Raw genomic sequence first — 21,688 nt, forward strand, 5'->3', positions numbered from 1 at the left:
TATTACCTCGGCAAGGAGATTATGTTTTCACTCGTGTCTGTTTGTTGGTTTATTTGTCAGCAGGATGACGCAAAACGTACAGAACCAATTTGCGCCAAACTTGGCGGAGGGATGGGGTCATGGGCCAGGCGGAGAACCCATTACATTTTGGGGCAGATCCGGTTAAAGGGGCGGATCCAGGATTTTTTTTTTTTTTTTTTTTCAAATCACTTTCACTTACATTGCGAGATAGGGCATTTTTTCGCCTTAACGGAAGTATGCGCTCTCCTGAGTGCCGTTCTATGTTTAAATGTGATAGCTACGGACAATCTCACCTACTCAATCGTGCCGTAAAACAGCCTCCAAAAATAAACCTTTGTATTACTCCACTGCACCACTGCAATATAGAGGGAAGTCAAAAATGGAAGTCAAATATTTCATGGTTTATAACAAGCACTGAGTTATAAAACCATAAAGCCAGCAGTGCGTAAAACATCTGACTCTCAGCAGCTCCTGGGGTGAATTGATTTCCAGTCACAACATGCCTTTTCTATTAGTGGAATGCATATTTGGGCTGATTGAATTCCACCCTATTTAGTCTCAACCTTTAGGCACCATAGTACTCCTGTTCAGAGCTTTAACTGACCATGCAGTCTGCCAGGGTATGATAAGCAAATGGATTTCCTCCCTCTCTATTTGCAGTTTTCCCACTTTTCTTTGTGTCACTGGGGATTAGAAAGTTAAATGTAAAAGCCCGACTGCCACACGCGGGGGTCATTGCATCATGTACAACTTAATTTTGTATCCCTGCTCCATCCCCAATGGAGCATATCCCCAGTTGCTGAGTTCTGAGCTCAACATTGGCCAGTCATTTCCTGTAACAACTATCATAAGCAATCCAATGACGGACGATTCAGACAATCTAAAGGCCATGCACCATCCAATGGAAAGCCAACCTTACCAATTACTGTTCCCAAACCCTTCATTTCCGCTGTCTCTCTCTGTGCATGTCTCTCAATTACACTTTGTAATTGACAGTCGAGCTCACCGGTGGGCGGGATGATGGACAGCATGTCTCAGAAATACCAACAGATCAACCAAGCTTTTGAGGAGCTTCGTCTGATGACCCAGGACACTGAGAATGATCTGCGCAAGCTCCAGCACAACCAGGAGTACTTCATCATCCAGTACCAGGAGAGCCTCCGCATCCAGGGTGAGACCAGAGGACTTGAATCTAGTTAATGCTGCTCTAAAATAAAGCAAGAGTTAATGTTTTTAGTGACTATAACCCAGCTGCTTCTTTTTATATGTTGCATCATTATGAAAACGACACCTAGCTCTTATGATGTCAGCGTTACGCTAGGGGAGGTTCTCCTGAGTAATTCATTATTCTTCTCAGGGGATAATGTGACGCTGTATGTTCAGAATTTAGAGATTTTTATTTCCCCTCTCTTTTCTTTCCTCCATCCCTAACTCTCCCCCCCAATGGCCCGACCCCCCCTCCCCAGCTCAGCTGACCAGCCTTGCCACGCTGCCCCCTGCTGACCGACAGCTACGGGAACCCGCCCTTCTCAGCAAGAGAGCCACTGTGGAGGCATGGCTGACCAGAGAGGCCAACACACTACAGAAATACAGACTGGTAAGACATGAACATACACTCAGGAAAAACACTCTTTATCTTGTTAATATGAATACATGTGAAACAGATTACTTTTGTTTGTTTCTTTAGTTGTGAACGCCATTCATTATTTAACGCCAACTTATTTTTTTCGGTACAAACCAGAGAAATAAAATAAAACAACAAAACTGCCATCTTTGGTACTGTGTGACATTACGATCCTATATGTACAATCGTACTATCTTGTCCCGTTATCAAGCTGCTCATTACAGACCATAGCATTAAAGTGCTCATTACAGACCGTGTTATCAAAGTACATATTATGGCCCATACTGTTAAGGTGGTCATTACAATCCATATTGTTATCACAGGACTCATTACAGGTTATCTTATCGGAAAATATTCATTACATACCATTTTAGCAAGGTACTCCGTTTAGTTTTAACTGTTGCATAGCATGGAGGGTGTAAAGTAAATAAAGAAAGTAAAAAGAAAAAACACACAAGACAGATCCCTGCCCTGGGTGAAGTTATAAAGATGAAAACTTATTTTATTGCATTAGTAATGTCATGGCTCGGCTCCATCTCTTAATAAATATGGGTTTTTGAAGTCTCAATGAGCCTGTTAAATGTTCCCTTTTTATATATGTCCCATGATTTTTGTATCCATAAATTGCAGAGGGGGGGGGGGTTGGGCTTTAACCAACTCATTGTAATTCATTTCACCACTGCTGTAAACAGAATTTGAAGTGAATACTTATGACTCCTTCATTCTATCCATTCCAGTGTCATTCCCAACGGGGAGAATCTTGGGTCTTGTGGGCAGGTTGGAATAATCATTCCAATAATTTTTCAGTTTTTTTTGGGCATGACCAGAATGTATGCACATAGTTGCCCACCTTTTCTCCGCAGTTCCTCCAAGAGTTGCTTGAAGCCGAAGGATTTACCTTAGCCGTTATATGTGGTGTGCTGAAAAATCCGGTTACACTGGATTCCAGTTTTTGATTGTAAGTCAAACTCTCCACAAAGGAAAAAATTAAAAACTTCACAGTTGTTCTGAGACTGTGCACTTTTGTTTGTCTCTTTGTATGCAGGACCTGGCAGAGAAGCACCAGAAAACACTGCAGCTGTTGAGGAAGCAGCAGACCATCATTCTGGATGACGAGCTGATCCAGTGGAAGAGACGGCAACAGCTGGCAGGCAACGGGGGCCCGCCAGAGGGAGGCCTGGACATCCTGCAGTCCTGGTGAGTTCTTTTCAACCTCCCACCAAGATCACAGCCACTATGCTCGCTCTCAAAACAAAGGGTCACAGGTTTACAAGCCTGCAATTGACTACCACTGGGTTTATTTCCAAAGTTTATTGGCTCCTAATAAAAAACACAGCAGACATACACTGACATCTTCTAATCCTTATTTTCCGCCTGGCTGTGTTCTCTTTGCCTTTTTTGGAGCAAAAAAACCCCTTCCCTATCCTGCCAGGGATTACGCCTAATTCTCACTTGTGTGTGTTTTTGGGTGTGTGTGTCAGGTGTGAGAAGCTGGCAGAAACTATCTGGCAGAACAGGCAGCAGATTCGGAGGGCAGAGCACCTTAGACAACAGCTGCCCATCCCTGGCCCCATCGAGGAGCTCCTCAACGAACTCAACAGTACTATCACAGATATCATTTCAGCGTTGGTCACCAGGTGTGTGTGTGTGTGTGTGTGTGTGTGTGTGTGCGCGTGCAAATTCATCTATACTTGTAAAGACTGAATATTGACTGACAAAGCTGATTTAAGGGCATGGATGTAGCTCAGTACAGCTTCAGTATAAGGATGTGTGTAAGTGAGAGGGTGTGTCGTGTGCGTTGCCTTTTCCTGCACTCAGTGTCGGCCTTTATGGAAGCAAATCGTAGTTACACAACCTGAGTTGCTTTAGTTGGCCGACGGAGTGAGAGATATCATCAATTACTAAAATTAAATTACTGATGACATTAAATGTATCCACGTATTGATTCAAATCACATGAGGGAAGCTGCTGAATATGACTGTAAAGAATGCGTGGCTGTCTTGGAGCATGCTTGATCGTTTTCTCTTGATTCAATTCTTACCTTATGAGCAGTAAGGAACATCTGCTAAAGTGATAAGGATTTGTTCAAGTTACGTTGTAATCCTTAAGATTTCAGTCCTGGATGATTTGGTGAAACCTGTAGTCACCATGGCAACACCAAGTGCAGTTAAATACTAAAGCAAACACTCACTGAGCAGCTACTTTGTCAGACGTACAAGATAAGAGCAACTGGTGTACGGTATCTGTTTACTGTGCAACAAACCTGTGTTGTTTTAATGGAAGTCAGTCAGATATGATCCAACCAAAATCTGATCTCACGCTGCACATGGTATGAGTGATTTTTCTGTGCAGCAGCAGGGCACAGTAAAGTCGGATCCTCACCGAGGAGTTCGAGGTGTGCACACTGTTGGCAGCAGCTCTTCATCGAACAGCTCAGCGTGTCCGATCGCTCCTGTTTCATTACTCCCCGCAACATTTAAAACTGATCCGCTTCAGAAAGTGTCTAAAAATGTCGTCTTCTTGTGCACACGCATTTTGGACAAACAATCGCATATGCATTGCGTTTTTCTATTGGCTTCACAATAACAGCCAGAGTGCTTTTTATGGGAAGCAGTGGCAGTGGGACACGTTCGGTTTGCATTAGCAGTTACTTAATACAGCTCTGACACAGTGAATAAACCGTAAACTGTGAGGCTCTTATTAATGAGATAAAATTGCGCTGCATTACATGCTGCAACGTTTCATGCGGATCCCTTGCGGGTTAAGGGAGTTTTTTTCCAGCACAGGAATGGTAGCCTATGCTGCTAACAATGAAAACTGCTATTTAGAGCGATAATTACAGAATTATAGATACTTTTAATGGCTATTGCAGACAAAATGTGAACCTTAAATCGTATCAAAAATTACGATTACAACTTTAAAGTTACCTTGCATTGTGTTTGGGTTTATCTGGGTGCAGGCGAGAATTAAGACTATAGTGATGACGGGATCTGTGGTTGGGGAATTAATGTATTGAAAGAAAATTCAAGCAAGTTTAGTTATATTAAGTTAAAGTGCGTGTCCTGTCCACATGTGTTTAAGTCTGAGCCCTCATGCTGAGCCAAAGCAAGCCCCTCTGGTCAACCAGAGATCACATTAAACACATTACATCATCCAGGCATCAGTCAAACCCCATCGGTACAGATCAGATTGAGACGTGGGCAGATGAGAGGAGAAGGAGTCAAGACTGAATGTACATGGGCCCAGAGGCACAGGATGGTAGCTGAATGCACATAAAGAAAATCTGCAGAGAAGCAGAGCCTGCAGTGTGCATGAGGTTAAAGGAAATCAGGAGCATATACAGCTCGTTTCAGTAAATAATTTTTGGTCCAAATGGTACATTTTAGCCCTCCAGCATCCCTGAACATGAAGTGATCTGAAGTGTTTGACAGCACCCTCTCCCACTTTCCCAAAAGATTGTCCCCGCAGGGACCCATAACACGCTGAGAAGCCATGTTACTGTCACAGTGGTTTCTGATTGGCTGCAGGCAAGCCTGTGACCATACAGCAATGCACTGCTATCATGCACAGCGCAAACACAGGTTGTGTTTCCTCAACAATATCCTCTATATATATTCCCCCGAAGCCTCAGGAGGTTTCAAGCTGAGTGTTATCTTCTCATCGCCACTTAGTTCAGCTACAGGCGAGAGAGCTAGAAGGTTCATAACTACAGTATGTGTTTGCTTCCAAGCTGAGCCTGCAGGCTTAATTATTAGGTCGTGTCTTTTGTTTTTCGCTCTCTTTTCTGTGTCAACGTGGAAAAATCAGAGGACAGCTATACAGAACAGCAGGGCACCATCGTCAGAAGAGAGTACTTGTTAACCCTGTTGATTTTCTGTAAAACTGATTAGTTTCATGACCTTCCATTAGTGCGCAATGAAATACAATTATGGTCATTTTCAAAGGCTAATGTTGTCAAATCTGCAGGTCATGGAGCTTAAAGGAACCCTGCTGAGTTTTCATAGTCAACAAGCAGTTATTTTGCATTCACACCAAAAGACATTGTATGTGTACCTAAAGTCTAATGTACATGTTGATAGCAAATTTCTACCTCATAAATCATTTGCGCCTTCTTATCTATGTTTTAAACATGCATTGTGGGCATTCTGTGTTAGTGTCCGTTTGCAGCCTTCAGCCGTATTGAGGCCCAGTTTGTATTTGGAAATTTAGGCCTTATCGTGACTCGCTACAGTATACAACAAGGATGCTATCAAGGCTGTGAACAACTTAATTTAACTGTTTGTTTTTTCAATTTTTACATATTTTTGTCTATATTTGATAAGTTGCTACAAAGGAAAAATGAAAGGCAAGGTGACATGCAGTAGGACTTAGGGGTGAGATTTTAGTCTACCATGTTACATGATGCACACTTTAACTGAATGAGCCTCCGAGGCACTTGATCAACAGGACTTTGTTCTGCCACTCAGTCCACCTCTCCCTTTTGTCTCCACAGCACCTTCATCATTGAGAAACAGCCTCCACAGGTGTTAAAAACCCAAACCAAGTTTGCCGCTACCGTGCGACTCTTAGTGGGAGGGAAGCTAAATGTGCACATGAACCCTCCACAGGTCAAAGCAACCATCATTAGTGAACAGCAAGCCAAGGCCCTGCTGAAGAACGAGAACACGAGGAAGTAAGTCCATTGCTTTATTCATGTCAGTGGGGATTTAATATCAGAAAACAGTAGAAACCATTATCAAGGGACATATTGGATTCTCTGGAGGCTCAGTCTTCTGCTACTTGGTGACATTAGCAAAATGGTTTATTTTAAATTAATACGGATATTTTGAAGCAGATTTTTCAATAAGCGACACATCCAGTTGCTTTCACACTGTAGCAACCTCATGTGATCCATCTGTTTCCCTTTCTTTTGTATGCAAATTTTTTTAGTATCCCCACCTCCTTTATTGGGGCTACTGCAATGAGCTTCCAGGGCGCCGTGAAGACCGGGAGTCTTAGTTTTCTGCAAGAGTTACTGGATCCCAGGATGAACTCTGGCCTTGTGTGCTTTTCAGCCCTCACCACAGAGACATGGCTGGAACTTGAACAATGCCTCAGAGGAATCTATGATGTGGATGTAGAATCCACATTTAGCCTGTTCCACAGCCCTGGTCCACATTCCTCCTTACTAATAGAAACTTTCTTAGCCATGACTGTAGGTCAGCCATGCAGCCAGTGGTTAAATGGGTGAGCATTGCACCAGCTCAGCCGTCATCGGCTGTTTCTCATCTAAACCACTTGGTATAGAACCGATGTGCAGCCCAGACACATCTGCTTGCTTTTTTCTCATGTGGACAAATAGAGAAGGTGGTGGTTAAACTTCCCAGTTATTTAGAAAAGGAGTATGAACATCATTCCTAAACCCTCACTCCACTCCTGCCAACAAAATGAGCAACAGTTCTTGTTTTAATTTCTTCAGGGAAGAATATAATTCTCAGTACTCAAGTGCGTCAGAGCAGACAGTTCGGCTAGTTGACTCCTTTATCATCTCTCCCCTGCAGTGACAGCAGTGGGGAAATTCTCAACAATAACTGCGTGATGGAGTACCACCAGACTACAGGCACTCTCAGTGCCCACTTCAGAAACATGGTGAGCGGGGACTTGAGCAGATGAGTTTACTCTTATGGAAGCACCAGGAGATGAAATGACAATCACAGCCCTTCATACAGCAGAAAGTGCCTGAAGATTCATTTAAAATTATATCAGAGCATAAATATGCATTATATATACGTATGTGTGTGTGTGTGTGTGTGTGTGTGTGTGTGTGTGTGTGTGTGTGTGTGTGTGTGTGTGTGTATATATATATATATATATATATATATATATATATATATATATATATATTTTTTTTTTTTTTTTTTTTTTTTTGTCTTTTATATTTATATAATATCATTTTTTTAAAACTGAATATCTCGTCCCTGGGTCTCTACTAGAGAGCTACTCAACCAGGCATGCAAGACATAAAGTAGGTTACTCTTGCCAATAATGATGTCCATCAGTGTTATAGAAATCTGAGGCAAAATGTATCCAAGTCATAGCAATGCTTTATATAATATTTTTCCTATAATAAATTAAAATATACACCCTTGGGCTGAAATAGATTCACTTCTTACTAATGCCGTTCCAATAGTTTTGGGATTTCTGAAATAACAGTGCATTGAAATAACATTTAAATCAAATCTAGTGGGATCTAGTGGGATTTACAAGCAACAGTGTTGAGCCGCACCGCACCAACCACTCTCATTGTCTAGTGTGAGTACAAGGTATGGGTATGTGCAGTACAGTATGTACTGCACATACCCATGGCAACTCAGCAGTGCTTTGGAGGATCAGCGTGTGGCATCAGTAGAGCCTCTCCCTACAGCACACGTTAGTAGCAAGAAGCCCGAGAGCCCCTCCATAGATTATTTACGTGTCAGCCCTGTAGTGTGACTCAACGTGAATTATGCATGCAAATACTATATGTATGATGTGTGGACTGTTTGCATAACTGCATAGGCAAAATGTACTGTGTACGCAGTATATTTTTACACATGTCATCTTTCATGTAGTCTTTAAAGAGGATCAAGCGATCGGACAGGCGAGGAGCGGAATCCGTCACGGAAGAGAAGTTCACCATTCTGTTCGAGTCCCAGTTTAGCGTTGGCGGCAATGAGCTTGTCTTTCAAGTGAAGGTAAGAGGGCCCAGACAGACATGGTGGACGGAAAAATTACGTTAGCCTTGGCACACAAACATCCTATCCATTCTTAGGCGTGCAAGAACGGAAATCTGTTCATGTGTAAGCCTAAGTCACAGGGCCTTGATCATCCACTCCTACACATACTGTGACATACAGTGCACCACATCTGCCCCGACCAGTCGTGCTTGTTCTCAGTCCTCATCTGTCTTCTTCCCCGTGGTTTTATAACGTTGTTTTTTAAGGGGCTCTTCTCTACTTTTAAAGCTATAGAACTACTATGAAGGTCATGTCGTTTTGCAGCGTGCTCAGCATTTGAGGGTGCTGTAGCATTCTCACACTGATCGCCTCCCTTCTCTCTCTCAACAGACGTTATCACTTCCTGTAGTGGTGATAGTTCACGGTAGCCAAGACAATAATGCCACAGCAACCGTGTTGTGGGACAATGCTTTTGCAGAGCCGGTGAGTAACTGTTTTTGTCTGTGATAAGAATTTTATTTAGAGTTGACTAAACATTAGCCTTCTTCTATTTCTTCTTTTTCTTTAATTTTTCACATGAATTTACCAAGTAGACTCATTTCCCTTTACTGTAGGCTTGTCTTGTCTGTGTCAGATATGGTTTTTCCACAAAAAGTTCAGATACGTTGATACATTTCTTCAGCTAAACTACTTAAGCTGAGATTCAAGGTGAGCTCACAAAGGCCTTTCCCATTCAGCAGATCATTGTGAAATCGGCCTTTAGTGTCAAAGTCTGCACATACCTCATTCTGCAGAGTGAAGGTCAAACATCCAAGTGAAGTAACAAGAAGAACACAGTTTTGAGTGAAGGGGGACTTTAATGAAATACGTGTTAACACTCGCAGAAAAAATAAAGCTATACGCTTATACGGATACTTTGGGAATAGCTGTGCGAGCACTTTTTTATGTGCTCATCTTTTCACATTTTGTCCATGCCAATGTTTTGCATTCTGGTGCTGCATTGCTCCCTTCAGCAAAGCTCATGTAAATCCTCTGCTGTCTCCTCGGGGTCTAAAGGGACGGGTGCCTTTCCTCGTGCCAGATAAAGTGCTTTGGCCTCAGCTGTGCGATGCCATCAACATGAAGTACAAGGCTGAAGTGCAAAGTAACCGAGGCCTGTCTGAGGAGAACCTGGTCTTCCTGGCTCAAAAGGCCTTCAGCATTTCCAGCAACAACCCTGACGACTACCGCAACATGACTATGACCTGGTCACAGTTTAACAGGGTCGGTACCAGTTTCTTTCCTTCTGGTTTTTCTCCCTCTCTTCCTCTGTGAATGCAAATACACAGCTTTTTTAAAGAGCATACTAATTATCTGTTATCATTTTTAATCTCTGGAGTTATATCATGCTGCACTTAGAAAGGGTTTTCTCCTCTTTGCATTTTTAAAACACCCGCAGGCCAGTGTCAGTAAGCCATTTCAGCCACATGCATGTTCCCCACAGAGTGATTTACTATTGGTTATTCATAAATAGAAATAGTTCTTGCTCCATTTGCAGTGTCCCTACCGCTCTATTCTGTAGTCAACTTGAGTGGGAACGCCTCATTGGTAGCCAGGTCTTCATCTTAATGGGCCTGTTTGTCCACACAGTGAAAGGCTGGAGGCCTCATTTTCTGGCTCAAAGCAGCTGGCGATGGCAGAAAACGCACTCAGATTCACCACACACCATCAGTCTCATTAGATTACAGGAACATCAAGTTTCAGCCGCTTCACAGGCTTGTGTATAGGCTACACACATACACACAGTTTCATCCTGTCTTCTTTTTCCTCTTTCTCCGATGCACACCATGTACACATTCGGCTGTACACTTGGTCAAATCATAAACGTAGCTGGGATGAGGATGTGTTGTACCGCGGGTTTATGAACTGGATGGACATAAGGAAGTCTGAGATGTGAGATGTGCTTTTTAAAAAATATTTTCCCCAAAACCATTTTCCTCTGCAGGAAAGCTTGCCAGGGAGGAACTTCACATTTTGGCAATGGTTCGATGGCGTGATGGAGCTCACAAAAAAGCATCTCAAACCACACTGGAATGATGGGTAAGGAAACTGCAGAGGTTTTTTTGTCAGTTCCAGTCTTTTGCCCAGAAACGTGTCAGAACAGAAAAATAAAAGCACTACCTCTCTTTTTTCATTTTGACAGCTGGACTGCATGCTCTGTGAAAGTAAATGTTTTCCTCTCCCCATTTTGTCAGTCTTGACAACTCGGGCAATGTTTCGCTTTCATGATTTTCCAAGGCAACCTGGGGAGCCAGGCCTGCTCTCACCAGTACACTAGGATTGAAATTAAAGAGAGAGGTGGTTAGGGAACGCGCGGCAATTTTATTTTATTTTTTTTGTGGTTTTCTATGTATCTCTCTTCTCTTTTTTAGAGCCATCCTGGGCTTCGTGAACAAGCAGCAGGCTCAGGACATGCTAATGTCCAAACCCAACGGTACTTTCCTTCTGCGCTTTAGTGACTCTGAGATCGGAGGAATTACAATAGCCTGGGTGGCAGAAAATCCTAACAAAGCAGGTATGCCATGCAAATGCTTGTTATGACTCCAAATTTGAGATAGCGTCATTTCCTGACTAAGTCCATAGGGCAGGAAAGGCAGATGAAATGTATGGCTCCTGTTATCTTTTTGCTAAGTTAAAGCTGCATTAAGCAACTTTTGGTGGGCAGAGAGACAACTGCAAACTGACTGCAGCCGATGTTTGACTTAGCAGGTTCTCATTAATAAACTATTAGCAAACCGCCTCACACCCACAGGGGGACACAGAGCAATATGGGCATCCCATTCAACTCATCTTCCTTACGCATGATGAAGATAACTGTAATAACTGCTCAGCTTTAGCCCTGATTTGGATGGCCAAAAATATTTTTAAAAAATGAATGTGTCATTAGCTTGCTGAATGTTAATTCACTAGACATTCTTTTACTCACCTGTCTACGCTTTTAGGGTGTGCAAGAAGTGTTCAGCCAGTTTGCCTACACTTGAGCTAGACACAATTTATGTTTAAAGTTTTTCTGTTATGTTTTTGCTAAATCAACAATAAATTAATATTGCTTTAATTTTTCTAAAGCTGTATTACACGTTTTTTTTTTTTAAACTTTTGACCCTCAGTGGGCAGAGAGACAAAGTCTAAACTCACAGTAGCAGAGGTTTGACATACTGTTTGTCGCGACACAATCTGAGTCTACCACAGGAATGAGTCACGCGTGAGCCATTTTACGGCGTTCTACCACAGCCAATTTGAATGTGAAGACAGGGACCAGAGACAGAGGCCGATAAGAGATTGGGTTGAGCGAATTCATTTGCATTACAAGATCATCAGGAGAGTGATATTATATTGTATGTGCCAGATTGTCATGGTGACTAAGTCTTCTTAGTCTTGAAAAACTCCAGACTATGAAAAGGTTGTCCACGCTTTTATATAATCCAGTACAGTTGACAAAATCCTCTTTAAATTTGGCCAGACTCCAGCATCTGCTTGTTCACATTAAACCTACTTTACTTTGCTTTATGATCTACAGTATGCAAAGATTTAATGACTTGCAAAATGCGGTTGAAACCAGACGTAGCTGTACAAGGTGGCAGACCTTGTGACTCACATTTATGGTTGACTATGGTTGTCACTCGTGTAGTGACACTGTTGACTTAGCCATGTGTTAACAAACAGATTTTAAACCAAAATATAAGTGACTCAGTAGAAACACGGGCGTCACATTCATCTTATCTTTCTTGCCAGATTATGAAAAGAAGTGTGATAATTGCTCAACTTTAGCCCCAGTTCCAGCCGCCACAATATATATCCACAAAATCCAGTTTTCAATGTCTTGTAAGATGTCTCATCACCAGCCAGCTGTTTTGTGCTGTTTTGAGCTTGTGTGCTTTGAGCATCTGCAAACAGTTTTATATGAGGGATTTGAGTGAGAGCTGTTAGACTCGACCATATGGACAAGCAAGGAAAAACAATGACCTTGGAGCGACCTAATGGAGCTATAGGTTAGATCTGTGTCTGCACCTTTCATAGCATAAATGTAACTTCTGCTACCTCACATCTAGCTGAGTGTGTGAGGGGAACATCTGACGGGATGGCAGAGTGATTTCGTTTTTAGAGAACTCAAAAGAAAACAACACTGTAGTAAAGCTGAAATTAAAATGTTCCGGTGGGTGCTGCGTTTCTCCAGGGGAGAGAATGGTTTGGAACCTCATGCCCTACACAACCAAAGACTTCTCCATTCGCTCTCTGGCTGACCGCATCAGCGATCTCAACCACCTCCTGTTCCTCTACCCTGACAGACCCAAGGATGAGGTTTTCTCCAAATACTACACCCCACCACTCTGTAAGTAGCCCTCTGTCTGCACCGGCTGTTGTTACTTTCAAAATTTAATGTCACAGCTGAAAAGCCTCCGACGTGGAGAGATGTCTTGATTGCTGTAGGATAACTGCACTGAGCTGTCAGTCATTCTCTCCCTGTGCTTGTTTGTTTAAAAGCCAAAGCAGTGGACGGCTACGTGAAACCACAGATCAAACAGGTGGTGCCCGAGTAAGTATCAAGCTTCCTGTTCGTCCTTCCTCCTGTTCTTCCATTCCTGCTCTCGTTCTCCTTTCTTTCTCCTCTGCTGTTCACCCATCAGTTTTTTCCATCAGTTTTTTTTTTTTTTTTTCACCCCGCAACATTTAGAGTTAATCACTAAATATTGGACCCTGAATTCAGATCAGCTATTAGTTAGCTGTTACAGTTGGAGGGGGCCAATTAAGGATAGCCAGGGTTCCTGAGCGAGCTTGTCTTCCACTCATCATTAGAGTTAGGCTTGTTAGTTAGCAAGCCCCGCTCCCTGCCTGTCTCCGCGGTTGGTTCATCTGCAGTACAGAGAATGGTCATAATGATGCAGTGAGGCCTGGAAAACACGCTGAGGGCAGTTGCTTAGGCAACTGCTGAACATAGACTCTTAGGATTTTTTTTATCTTGAGTTTATTTGTGTGTGTGTGTGTGTGTGTGTGTTTGTGCGCACAGGTTTGCTACGGCCAATCCAGACCCAGCAAGTGGGAACCCAACCTATATGGATCATGGCGCATCCCCAGCACCCGTCAGTCACCCTCACACCTATGGCATATACCCGCCTATGTGAGTCAACAAGTCCTTTGGACATATGAGCCGCTCCGTGTGAGCTTGTGTGCGCATTGTGCGTGTGTAAACAGTGTCTTGTAGCGCTTGCAGTTTTTTTTGTGGATGTGCTGCCAGCTCGTCTGAGTGCGAGTGACTCCTCTCTGTGTCCTATGGCAGGAGTGACTCTATGCTGGACACAGACGGAGACTTCGACCTGGATGACACCATGGACGTGGCGAGGCATGTAGAGGAGCTCCTGCGGCGGCCTGTGGAGAGCCAGTGGGGCGGCCAACAGTCATGACCCTTGACCTTTTAACCTGCGACAACACCAAACAAACCCTGCCCTCGAACTTGCCCCACTCGCATTGACATTTCTCATGGTCTAATTCCATTAATTTCTCTTTTGTTTCAGATAGCTACAATGTGAAATGTTGATAATGGTTGTGATTTTTTTTCTTTTCAGCATGAGAGCATGCACGTCAGTGACTTCTTAGTTTTATTTGTGTCCATAAGTGTTTGTCAAACAGATTAGGTATAATGCAAAACCTACAATGTTACAGTATTGTGAAAAAGAAAGGAAAAAATAATATTCATTCACATCGTGCATGCATTTACAGTTGATTTTGAACAGATTTAAATAATATGCTACTGTAAGAAGTCATTTTAACAGTTGAATGTTTTTATTTTGTTATAATTTCTCCTTTGTAAATGGGTTATCAGTATTTTGATAGTGACATTGAACTTGCCCTTTGACAAAAAAAGAAACTTAAGAATTTTGCTTTTGCTCTAAACAATAGAATCTGAGTCATTGCTCTGCAGAGTTAGTCAGTTTTTCAAATTCATATACACTAACCTAAAGGCAGAGTTACTCTCTTTGCTCTCTGCAACTGACAGCACACACATCAGCACACGGTACACACGCGCAAGTGTACGATGTATTTGTTCTGATTTGTTCACCAGCTGAAACCCAGGAGGGGGGTTTATGCACCTCTCTCGCTTTCACAGGGCTATTTATCTTCTGTTTGTACACAGAAATGCAAATCTAAGCATTTACCCAGCGCTGCCTGCTTGTCCTCTCAGGTTCCTCTGTTCCCCTCATCAATGCTACCTCGCATTATTCTACTGACAGTTCGTTGTTACTTTCTGCTGTTGTTTCTGCACCACTTTCAAACCGGTAGGTACGGTCATTGGGTTTTTGTCTTTTTAATTTATGTTAATATATGTGAAGAAGATCCCTTGCTGCCTGAGGGCTGACTCTGTTGGCTTTTTTTATGCTTGAAACCACTCACCTGAAGAAGTCTAGAGTCATGAAGTGTTACGTCTGTTCTGTATGCCTGAATATTTGGGGCAGTGCTGCTCCCTTCTTACTTTTCTGCCTAGCCGTCCGTTTTTTTCCTGTAGTTGTGTCATGACACTGTGACATAACCGGTGTGCGCATGTCCCTGTGTGGCAACGTGGCCGCGCCAGCAGCTGAAGTCGTAAGGCATAGATAGGTAGGTGCAGGCTTTGAATGCTTGCACAGACTCACCAGCCACTGGTCCAAATATAGAACTCAAGCATGTTGAGTCATGTCAGTCTGTTTCTTTGGCTAATGTTTTTGATCAAGATTAGTTTTCATTTTGCAATCCATTTTTTTCTACACATAAAAGATAAGAAATCCATTAGTGTAGTGGAACATTTTGAGACAATTACCCCACTGCCCTCACAAACACGTACAGTTAGGTCCATAACTATTTGGGCAGTAACGCAGTTTTCGAAATTTTGCCTCTGTACACCACCACAATGGATTTAACCGCAGCCATCAAGATGTGATTGAAGTGTAGACTTTCAGCTTTAACAAAAATATCATATTAATTGTTCAGGAGTTACAGTCATTTTTAACATAGTCCCTCCATTTTCAGAGGCTCAAAAGTAATTGGACAAAAGACAATTGATGAGTTTCAAGGTCAGGTGTGGCCTGTTCCCTCATTTTGTTCATCACAATTTAAGCAGATAAAAGGTCTGGAGTTGATTCCAATTGTTGAATTTGCATTTCATAGCTGGAACTCTCAATATGGGGTCCAAAGAGGTGTTGGTGCAATGGAGGGCTGCCATCATGAGGCTGACACAGCAAACCTAACCTATCAGACAGATGGCAGAAACTTTGGGATTGGCCAAATCAAATATTTGGTACATCCTTACAAAGACGGAATGCACTTGCAAGCTCAGTAACACTAAAAGGCAGGAGGTAGACGTATCATTGTCACAGTCTACAATCAGAGGGACGCCTTCATGAATGTAAATACAGAGGGTTTTACCACGAGGTGCAAACCTCTGGTAACACTCAAGAACAGAAAGGCAAGATTAGGCTTTGGCAGAAAAACATCTAGAAAAAAAAATAAAGCCCGCCCAGTTCTGGAACAAGATTCTTTGGAAAGATGAAACCAAGATGAACTTTCACCAGAACGATGGGGAGAGAAGAGTGTGGAGAAGGAAAGGAACGGCTTGTGATCCAGAGCGTAAGAAACATCATCTGTCAAACATGGTGGAGGCAGTGTTATGACATGGGCATGAATGGCTGCCAATGGAACTGGGTCACTGGTATTTATTGAAGATGTGACTGCTGATAGAAGTAGCAGGATGAATTCTGAACTGTACAGGGCTACACTGTCTGATCAGATTCAGCCGAATGCTGCACGACTGATAGGATGGTGCCTCACAGTACTGATGGATAATGACCTAAAACATACTGCGAAAGCAACCCAAGGCAAAGAAATTGAATATTCTTCAATGGCCAAGTCAGTCACCTGACCCAAACCCAACTGAGCATGCTTTTAACGTACTGGAGACAAAACTGAGGTTTGAAAGAACAAAAAAAACAGGCAGCAACTTAAGGTGGCTCCTGTAAAGGCCTGGCAAAGCAGCTCAGGGAGAAGAAACTCAGCGTTTGGTCCATTGGTTCCAGACTTTAGGCAGTCAATGACCGCAAAGCATTTTCATCCATTTATTAAAAATAATCCTTCTCTTTAGAATTATGTTGGTTTGTCCAATTACTTTTGAGACTCTGGAAATGAGGTATTATTTACAAAAATGGCTGTAATTCCTGAACGGTTAACGTGACATTTTGATGGCTTTGTTTCAAATCCATTGTGGTGATGTACAGAGGCAAAATCACCAAAATCGTGTCACTGTCCAAATACTTATGGAACTAACTGTATACACACACACACACACACACAATGCTTAATTGAAAAATATGTCATCGACAACAGCCTTCCACCTCAGGAATGAATCGCTTTGCTTAGCCGATGTATAAGCCAAATAGAAAATGATCTATGTATACAGAATATATGAATTTATTTTCTCTATCATAATTCTATTTTATTATTGTTTCTCTGGCACTCCCCTAATGAATGTAACCCCTTTGCATGACCCTGTTGAGGATTTACATACAAATACCTCCTCAGCCTGGGCAGGAGTTTCAAGTCCTGTGTCACCATAAGTACCAGTTGATAAAGGACACAGAGCAACTGGAAATCGGAGAAGAATCTATGATGTTCTTTTGTGTTTTTTCCGACAGACATTACAGTATTTAAAATTGTCCCTCGTGTTTCCTTTCATTTCTTCTATTCTTTTGTAACTCTTACTTTCTTTCCTGTTTTTGAAATCTCAACATACTTGGGCAGTCTTGTGATATATCCTTCATAACCATTATTCTCATAATTTTTTGAGCTTTGTTCCACTGTAGTCTGTGTATTTTTTGATGATGTAGATGGCGCTGTGTGCTGTTCGATGTATGTCCCATGTTTGTGGTTTGGGTTTATCACTTGGAGGTTTTCCAAGAGAAACAACTGTTGAGTTGAAAAGAAGAAAATAAAGTTTTATAAATAATTTGAACTCAACCTGTAGAAGTACAGAAGATTTTGATGTCACTACAAAATAAATGCTATTTTTTTTAAGCGTGCAGTCACTGGCAATCCACAGGCTCATCTGGATTCAACGGGGGTGTGCAGAGTAGAAGGGTTGCGTGTATCTGCATCATGTTCAGAAATTGAGGGGATCCCTGCAGTTAAATTACTCATGCGGAATAAACTGTATACATTATAAAGGTTAATTTTGTCAGAGAGCTACTGTACTCATAGGAAATTAATTTTGCCGTGTACACAGGGACATTTATTTTTAAACTTATTACAAACAGTTTCACTTACCAACGTACCTTATCTTTCTGTATGGTAAAATCTTAGGGCTTTGGGTGGGAGGGCATGTCTTTTACAGGTGTTTCAGATCAGAAAGTTCCTCGTTTTGCCGATGAAACCCCCCCCCGTACACCCCCTGAAGAAATCCCCAGCAGTACCTGACATGGAAATGATATGTTCCAATATAGTATTGGAGTTAACAGGGTTACCTTACAGGAGGTAACTGTAAGGTAACCCTATTAACCCTATTAGGTAGACTTTCATCACTGCAGACTATTTTTTAAAGCATGCCATTGTTGTTTAGATTTTTTAATATGTCCATTGCTGTCACTCACTTTGTTTCCTACCATTTTTGTACAATATGAAGATCAACTTGCAGACTGCAGATAGTTCAGAGCAGGTAATAGCTAGGAAAATAAACGATTCTTCTAAATGAACATCAATCAAAATTATGTTTTTGTCAAAGTTAACTAATTACTTCCTATAAGTATTATATGTCCACGTGCAGTTGGAAACCTCTGACAATGGAGACACAAATTCGACGTTTCTCTCTGTGAAGCTCCTGGATGCCAATAATCTATGCTCTCAACTGCATTTACACACGAAGCTAATATCCCTTTCACAAACTGGAGAATGGAGGATTCTCCAGATTTGCATACTGCATTAAACGGCAAGTAAACCAACTGTTGTGCTGGGATGGCGCTCAAGGTTTGTGTGTAAAACAACAACAACAACAACAACAACAACAACAAGGGCAGCAACAGTTTCCCTGCAACCCTTGGTAGCAGCACTCTTACCTGGCTCACAAATTGCCTCAAGAAGGTCATTTCCGCCATCTGGTGGAGAGGGACGAGCAGAACAGATTTTTATCTCTGTGCTTATTTGAGCTGTAGCTTAAATGCCAATTATTATGCCTGTCGCCATGCCTGGGAAAGGTGATAAGAAAAATGTGCATGGAAATTCAATAAAATGTGGCCAGTTAGCGCTTAAAGGATTTTCCTGATCAGATTGTGCCTCCGGAAATTCACCGGCTGCTTCCTTGATAGAAAAAAAAACAAATTACTATCGTTGATTAGAATGTACTTCAAAACCACTCCTGTTTTAATTATTTATACTTATCAATTAGGTTACTATGTCAAAAGGCAGGTCAGCGATTGCAGTCCAGTGGAAGGGGCCCCTACAGGTCAGAGGTGTGTCCCGGCTTGGATACTAAACCTGCATTTATTACAACGACTTTAAAAACAGAGACATAGCAGGAGCACGGTGGTTTGAATCTGAAGGGATACTAGACTCACAGGAAGGCTTTTCCTGCAGCAATGGGTCATTAGACGAGCCGAGGTGTACGATTTAAGTAAATAGATTAAAAAAGGGGGCTGTTCATTGAAAAAGAATGACAAATGGTTTGCACATAAATATACAGAATGCAACGCTGATTGAAAAAAATATAAAAACAATTGATAATCGATTATAGAAAAAGGAGATATCTAATGAAATAAAGTTTAACAGTTACAGTATATATAACTGAAATTATGAGAACCATGGAAGAAAAGATGTAAAATAAAACTAAAAAAGATGAAAAAAAAAAAACAGAATTTGAAGGATGTCAGTGCAGTTTGTGTTGTTCCCTAAGACTGTGAGAGGCTCCGGCATATTTTTTGGCTTCAGTTAGAATTTTGTTGTAAACATCCCATGTCCGTTGTTGTACATCGAACATTGGCCATAATGTGATCGGTCCAGATTGTGTAACAATTTTTCAAATTTTCAATTATGTTGCTCAATTTTATTATTTCATTGAAGATAAAATAAAGGTCACTGGCTTCCCTTGGCTTTAGAGCCTGGATTGTATCTAATGGTATGTAACAGTCTAACACTATAGTGTATAAAATGGAATGTAATAGTCTAAACTTAATAAGTCTAACAAGCTTATTTATGAAATCTACATAATGATCAAGATTATTTCACTCACTGAATACTGGCATCAGACAAGTTTACTATTTTTGATCAAATTGAGCTTTTTTGGCTCTTTTCTGTATATATTTAAAAGGCAGTATACATTTTACAATTTGTAGGTTTTTTTCAATCACAACGTTACAGTAGTCATTGGCAAAATCATGGACACAATTTGCCAAGCGGTATCTGAATGGGCAGTAGCTGCGATCACATAATATCTAGAATGTCTTTTAAACTACTTTGTAGAGCTGATAATTGTATATTTCATCTCCCAACTCCCCCACCAAGCTGTAGGACAACGCTACAGGTACGGCCAGGCCGTATGAAAAACATGTCTGCACTAGCCGCCAAATTTTGAGACAGTCGACAAACAGTTTGAGAACTTACAGTCACTGATATTAACCAGAAGAGAGAGATCATCTTTCCAGCAGTTTTTTTTTTTTTTTTTTTTTAAAGAGGGACATACCAACAGTACTTTTATTCGAGTCCATCCAAGCTACATCACCACCAGGTGTCAGTAAAGTCCAACGGATCGGACAGGAAGCGATGTACCAACTGGGCAGACCTGGGCTGAAATCACAATAAAGATTTACACATGAAGCGGCATGAAACTGAAAAAAAGCTCAAACAAATGAATATACACACTAAGTTGTTATAGGGTCTAAATATAAAGTGATAGTTGTTCCTTTACATATAGAGAATCAAATTTTGATTACCAACTTACAGCATGTTGTTACCATCAAAGTACGACAAAGATGGCAAAGGTGTCTGGTGTCCCGCTTGTGCATGACCAGACAAGACCATCCTCCCCCAAATTTGATGAAATATGTCAAATAGATATTTGTTAACATGTTGGCTTTTTGCTTTAATAATTCAGATGTACCTTTTAGTGTGTGAGTCATTTTTTAACCTATAAAAATAGAAGCCCTGCCATGCGACCCACGTGAACCATGAAAATAGTCAAAAGGTTCAACAGCCACGCCTTGACTGTGGTCAAATCAACAGGCGCAACCATATTTAAACAGGAGGCACTGATAGATATTCTGGCAAACTCTGACTTTCCAGATCCTTTCCTACTCTTCCCCTACCCCCTTTTTGCCACATTAAGTTTGTCACCTCTCCACCTAAAATCTAAACGGCCGACCTTTGACCTGCTACACCCGGTCTCAGCCTTCGTCTCCGCATGCGGTTTCTAGTGAAGGCCCCAATTAAATCCACAGGAACCAAACGTCTCAGTCAAACAAGTTTAGGTGGGGTTAAAGGCAAACTGTTTGACCGCAGTGTAAAGTGGGATCGAATCACATATACGGTGGAATGGAAGAGTTTGAGTTATGGATGGATAATCGGCACCTGTGTCTTCGTCAGCCGAAATCCAAAATGTGCGCCTGTTTTCCCGCATCACAGATGTGAACAAATCTTCCTTAGCATCGTGAAACATTAATCAGACCGTGTTTTTGCCATAAGCTGGTCTTTGTGTAACACAGAAGACCTGTCTAGAAGATTCCAATGTTGTGTTTTCATTTTCGGTGGTGGGGGTATCCGGCTGTTTACGTCACTGGTTGCATCTTTGAGGGAGCAACAATGAATTTCGGAATCAGACTGTGAAAAGTGCAACACATAAAAAGGGGTTTGTGGGAAATAATTAATGCACAGTTTCTGTTCCTGTTGGACTGATGATCACATGGGCCAGCACAGGATGTGCGGTGGCAAAGCTCAGGAAGACACACCCTCCGCTCCCCGGCTGTGAGCAGCAGGAACTTCGTTTGTAGATATCATCATTCAAATGTGCAATTTATGCTCTATACGCGTATCTGTCAGAAGTAGATCTTTGTCCTCGTGGTTGCAATTTTATCTCAGCATCTTGCTTTGAAGGTAAAAAAAAAAAAAAAAGGTAACTATAACTGATGCTGTAAGCAGAGTAAATGGGAAATAAAGGTGTGAGGGAACAAATCGACACACACGTGGCTCTCTACAAAAATCCTGTGTGGTCATAAATCCTGAGCATTTGACCGGGTGACCCTCTCTTTTCTTTCCCCCCGAAGCCAAGTGGGATTAGGAGAGACTCGATCGATAGCCAGCTGTCACC

At 41.8% G+C, this 21,688-nt stretch overlaps 1 protein-coding gene across 2 annotated transcripts in view; it reads left to right on the forward strand.

Annotated features, from left to right (window-relative positions):
* Positions 1 to 14,081, forward strand: part of stat5a (signal transducer and activator of transcription 5a) — a 49,356-nt gene extending 35,275 nt beyond the window's left edge. For both annotated transcript variants that reach the window (XM_040119338.1, XM_040119346.1), the window contains 15 exons: positions 1,018 to 1,192; positions 1,488 to 1,618; positions 2,691 to 2,842; positions 3,127 to 3,282; positions 6,138 to 6,317; positions 7,186 to 7,273; positions 8,236 to 8,358; positions 8,731 to 8,823; positions 9,397 to 9,603; positions 10,325 to 10,419; positions 10,752 to 10,894; positions 12,554 to 12,709; positions 12,862 to 12,913; positions 13,385 to 13,495; positions 13,655 to 14,081. In XM_040119338.1, coding sequence (XP_039975272.1) covers positions 1,018 to 1,192; positions 1,488 to 1,618; positions 2,691 to 2,842; positions 3,127 to 3,282; positions 6,138 to 6,317; positions 7,186 to 7,273; positions 8,236 to 8,358; positions 8,731 to 8,823; positions 9,397 to 9,603; positions 10,325 to 10,419; positions 10,752 to 10,894; positions 12,554 to 12,709; positions 12,862 to 12,913; positions 13,385 to 13,495; positions 13,655 to 13,778 — 1,986 coding nt within the window. In that variant the 3' untranslated portion in view covers positions 13,779 to 14,081. The remainder of the gene's footprint in view (positions 1 to 1,017; positions 1,193 to 1,487; positions 1,619 to 2,690; positions 2,843 to 3,126; positions 3,283 to 6,137; positions 6,318 to 7,185; positions 7,274 to 8,235; positions 8,359 to 8,730; positions 8,824 to 9,396; positions 9,604 to 10,324; positions 10,420 to 10,751; positions 10,895 to 12,553; positions 12,710 to 12,861; positions 12,914 to 13,384; positions 13,496 to 13,654) is intronic.
* Positions 14,082 to 21,688: the final 7,607 nt, after the last annotated feature.

Source organism: Xiphias gladius, chromosome 3, assembly GCF_016859285.1.
Source record: "Xiphias gladius isolate SHS-SW01 ecotype Sanya breed wild chromosome 3, ASM1685928v1, whole genome shotgun sequence".
NCBI lineage: Eukaryota > Metazoa > Chordata > Actinopteri > Istiophoriformes > Xiphiidae > Xiphias > Xiphias gladius.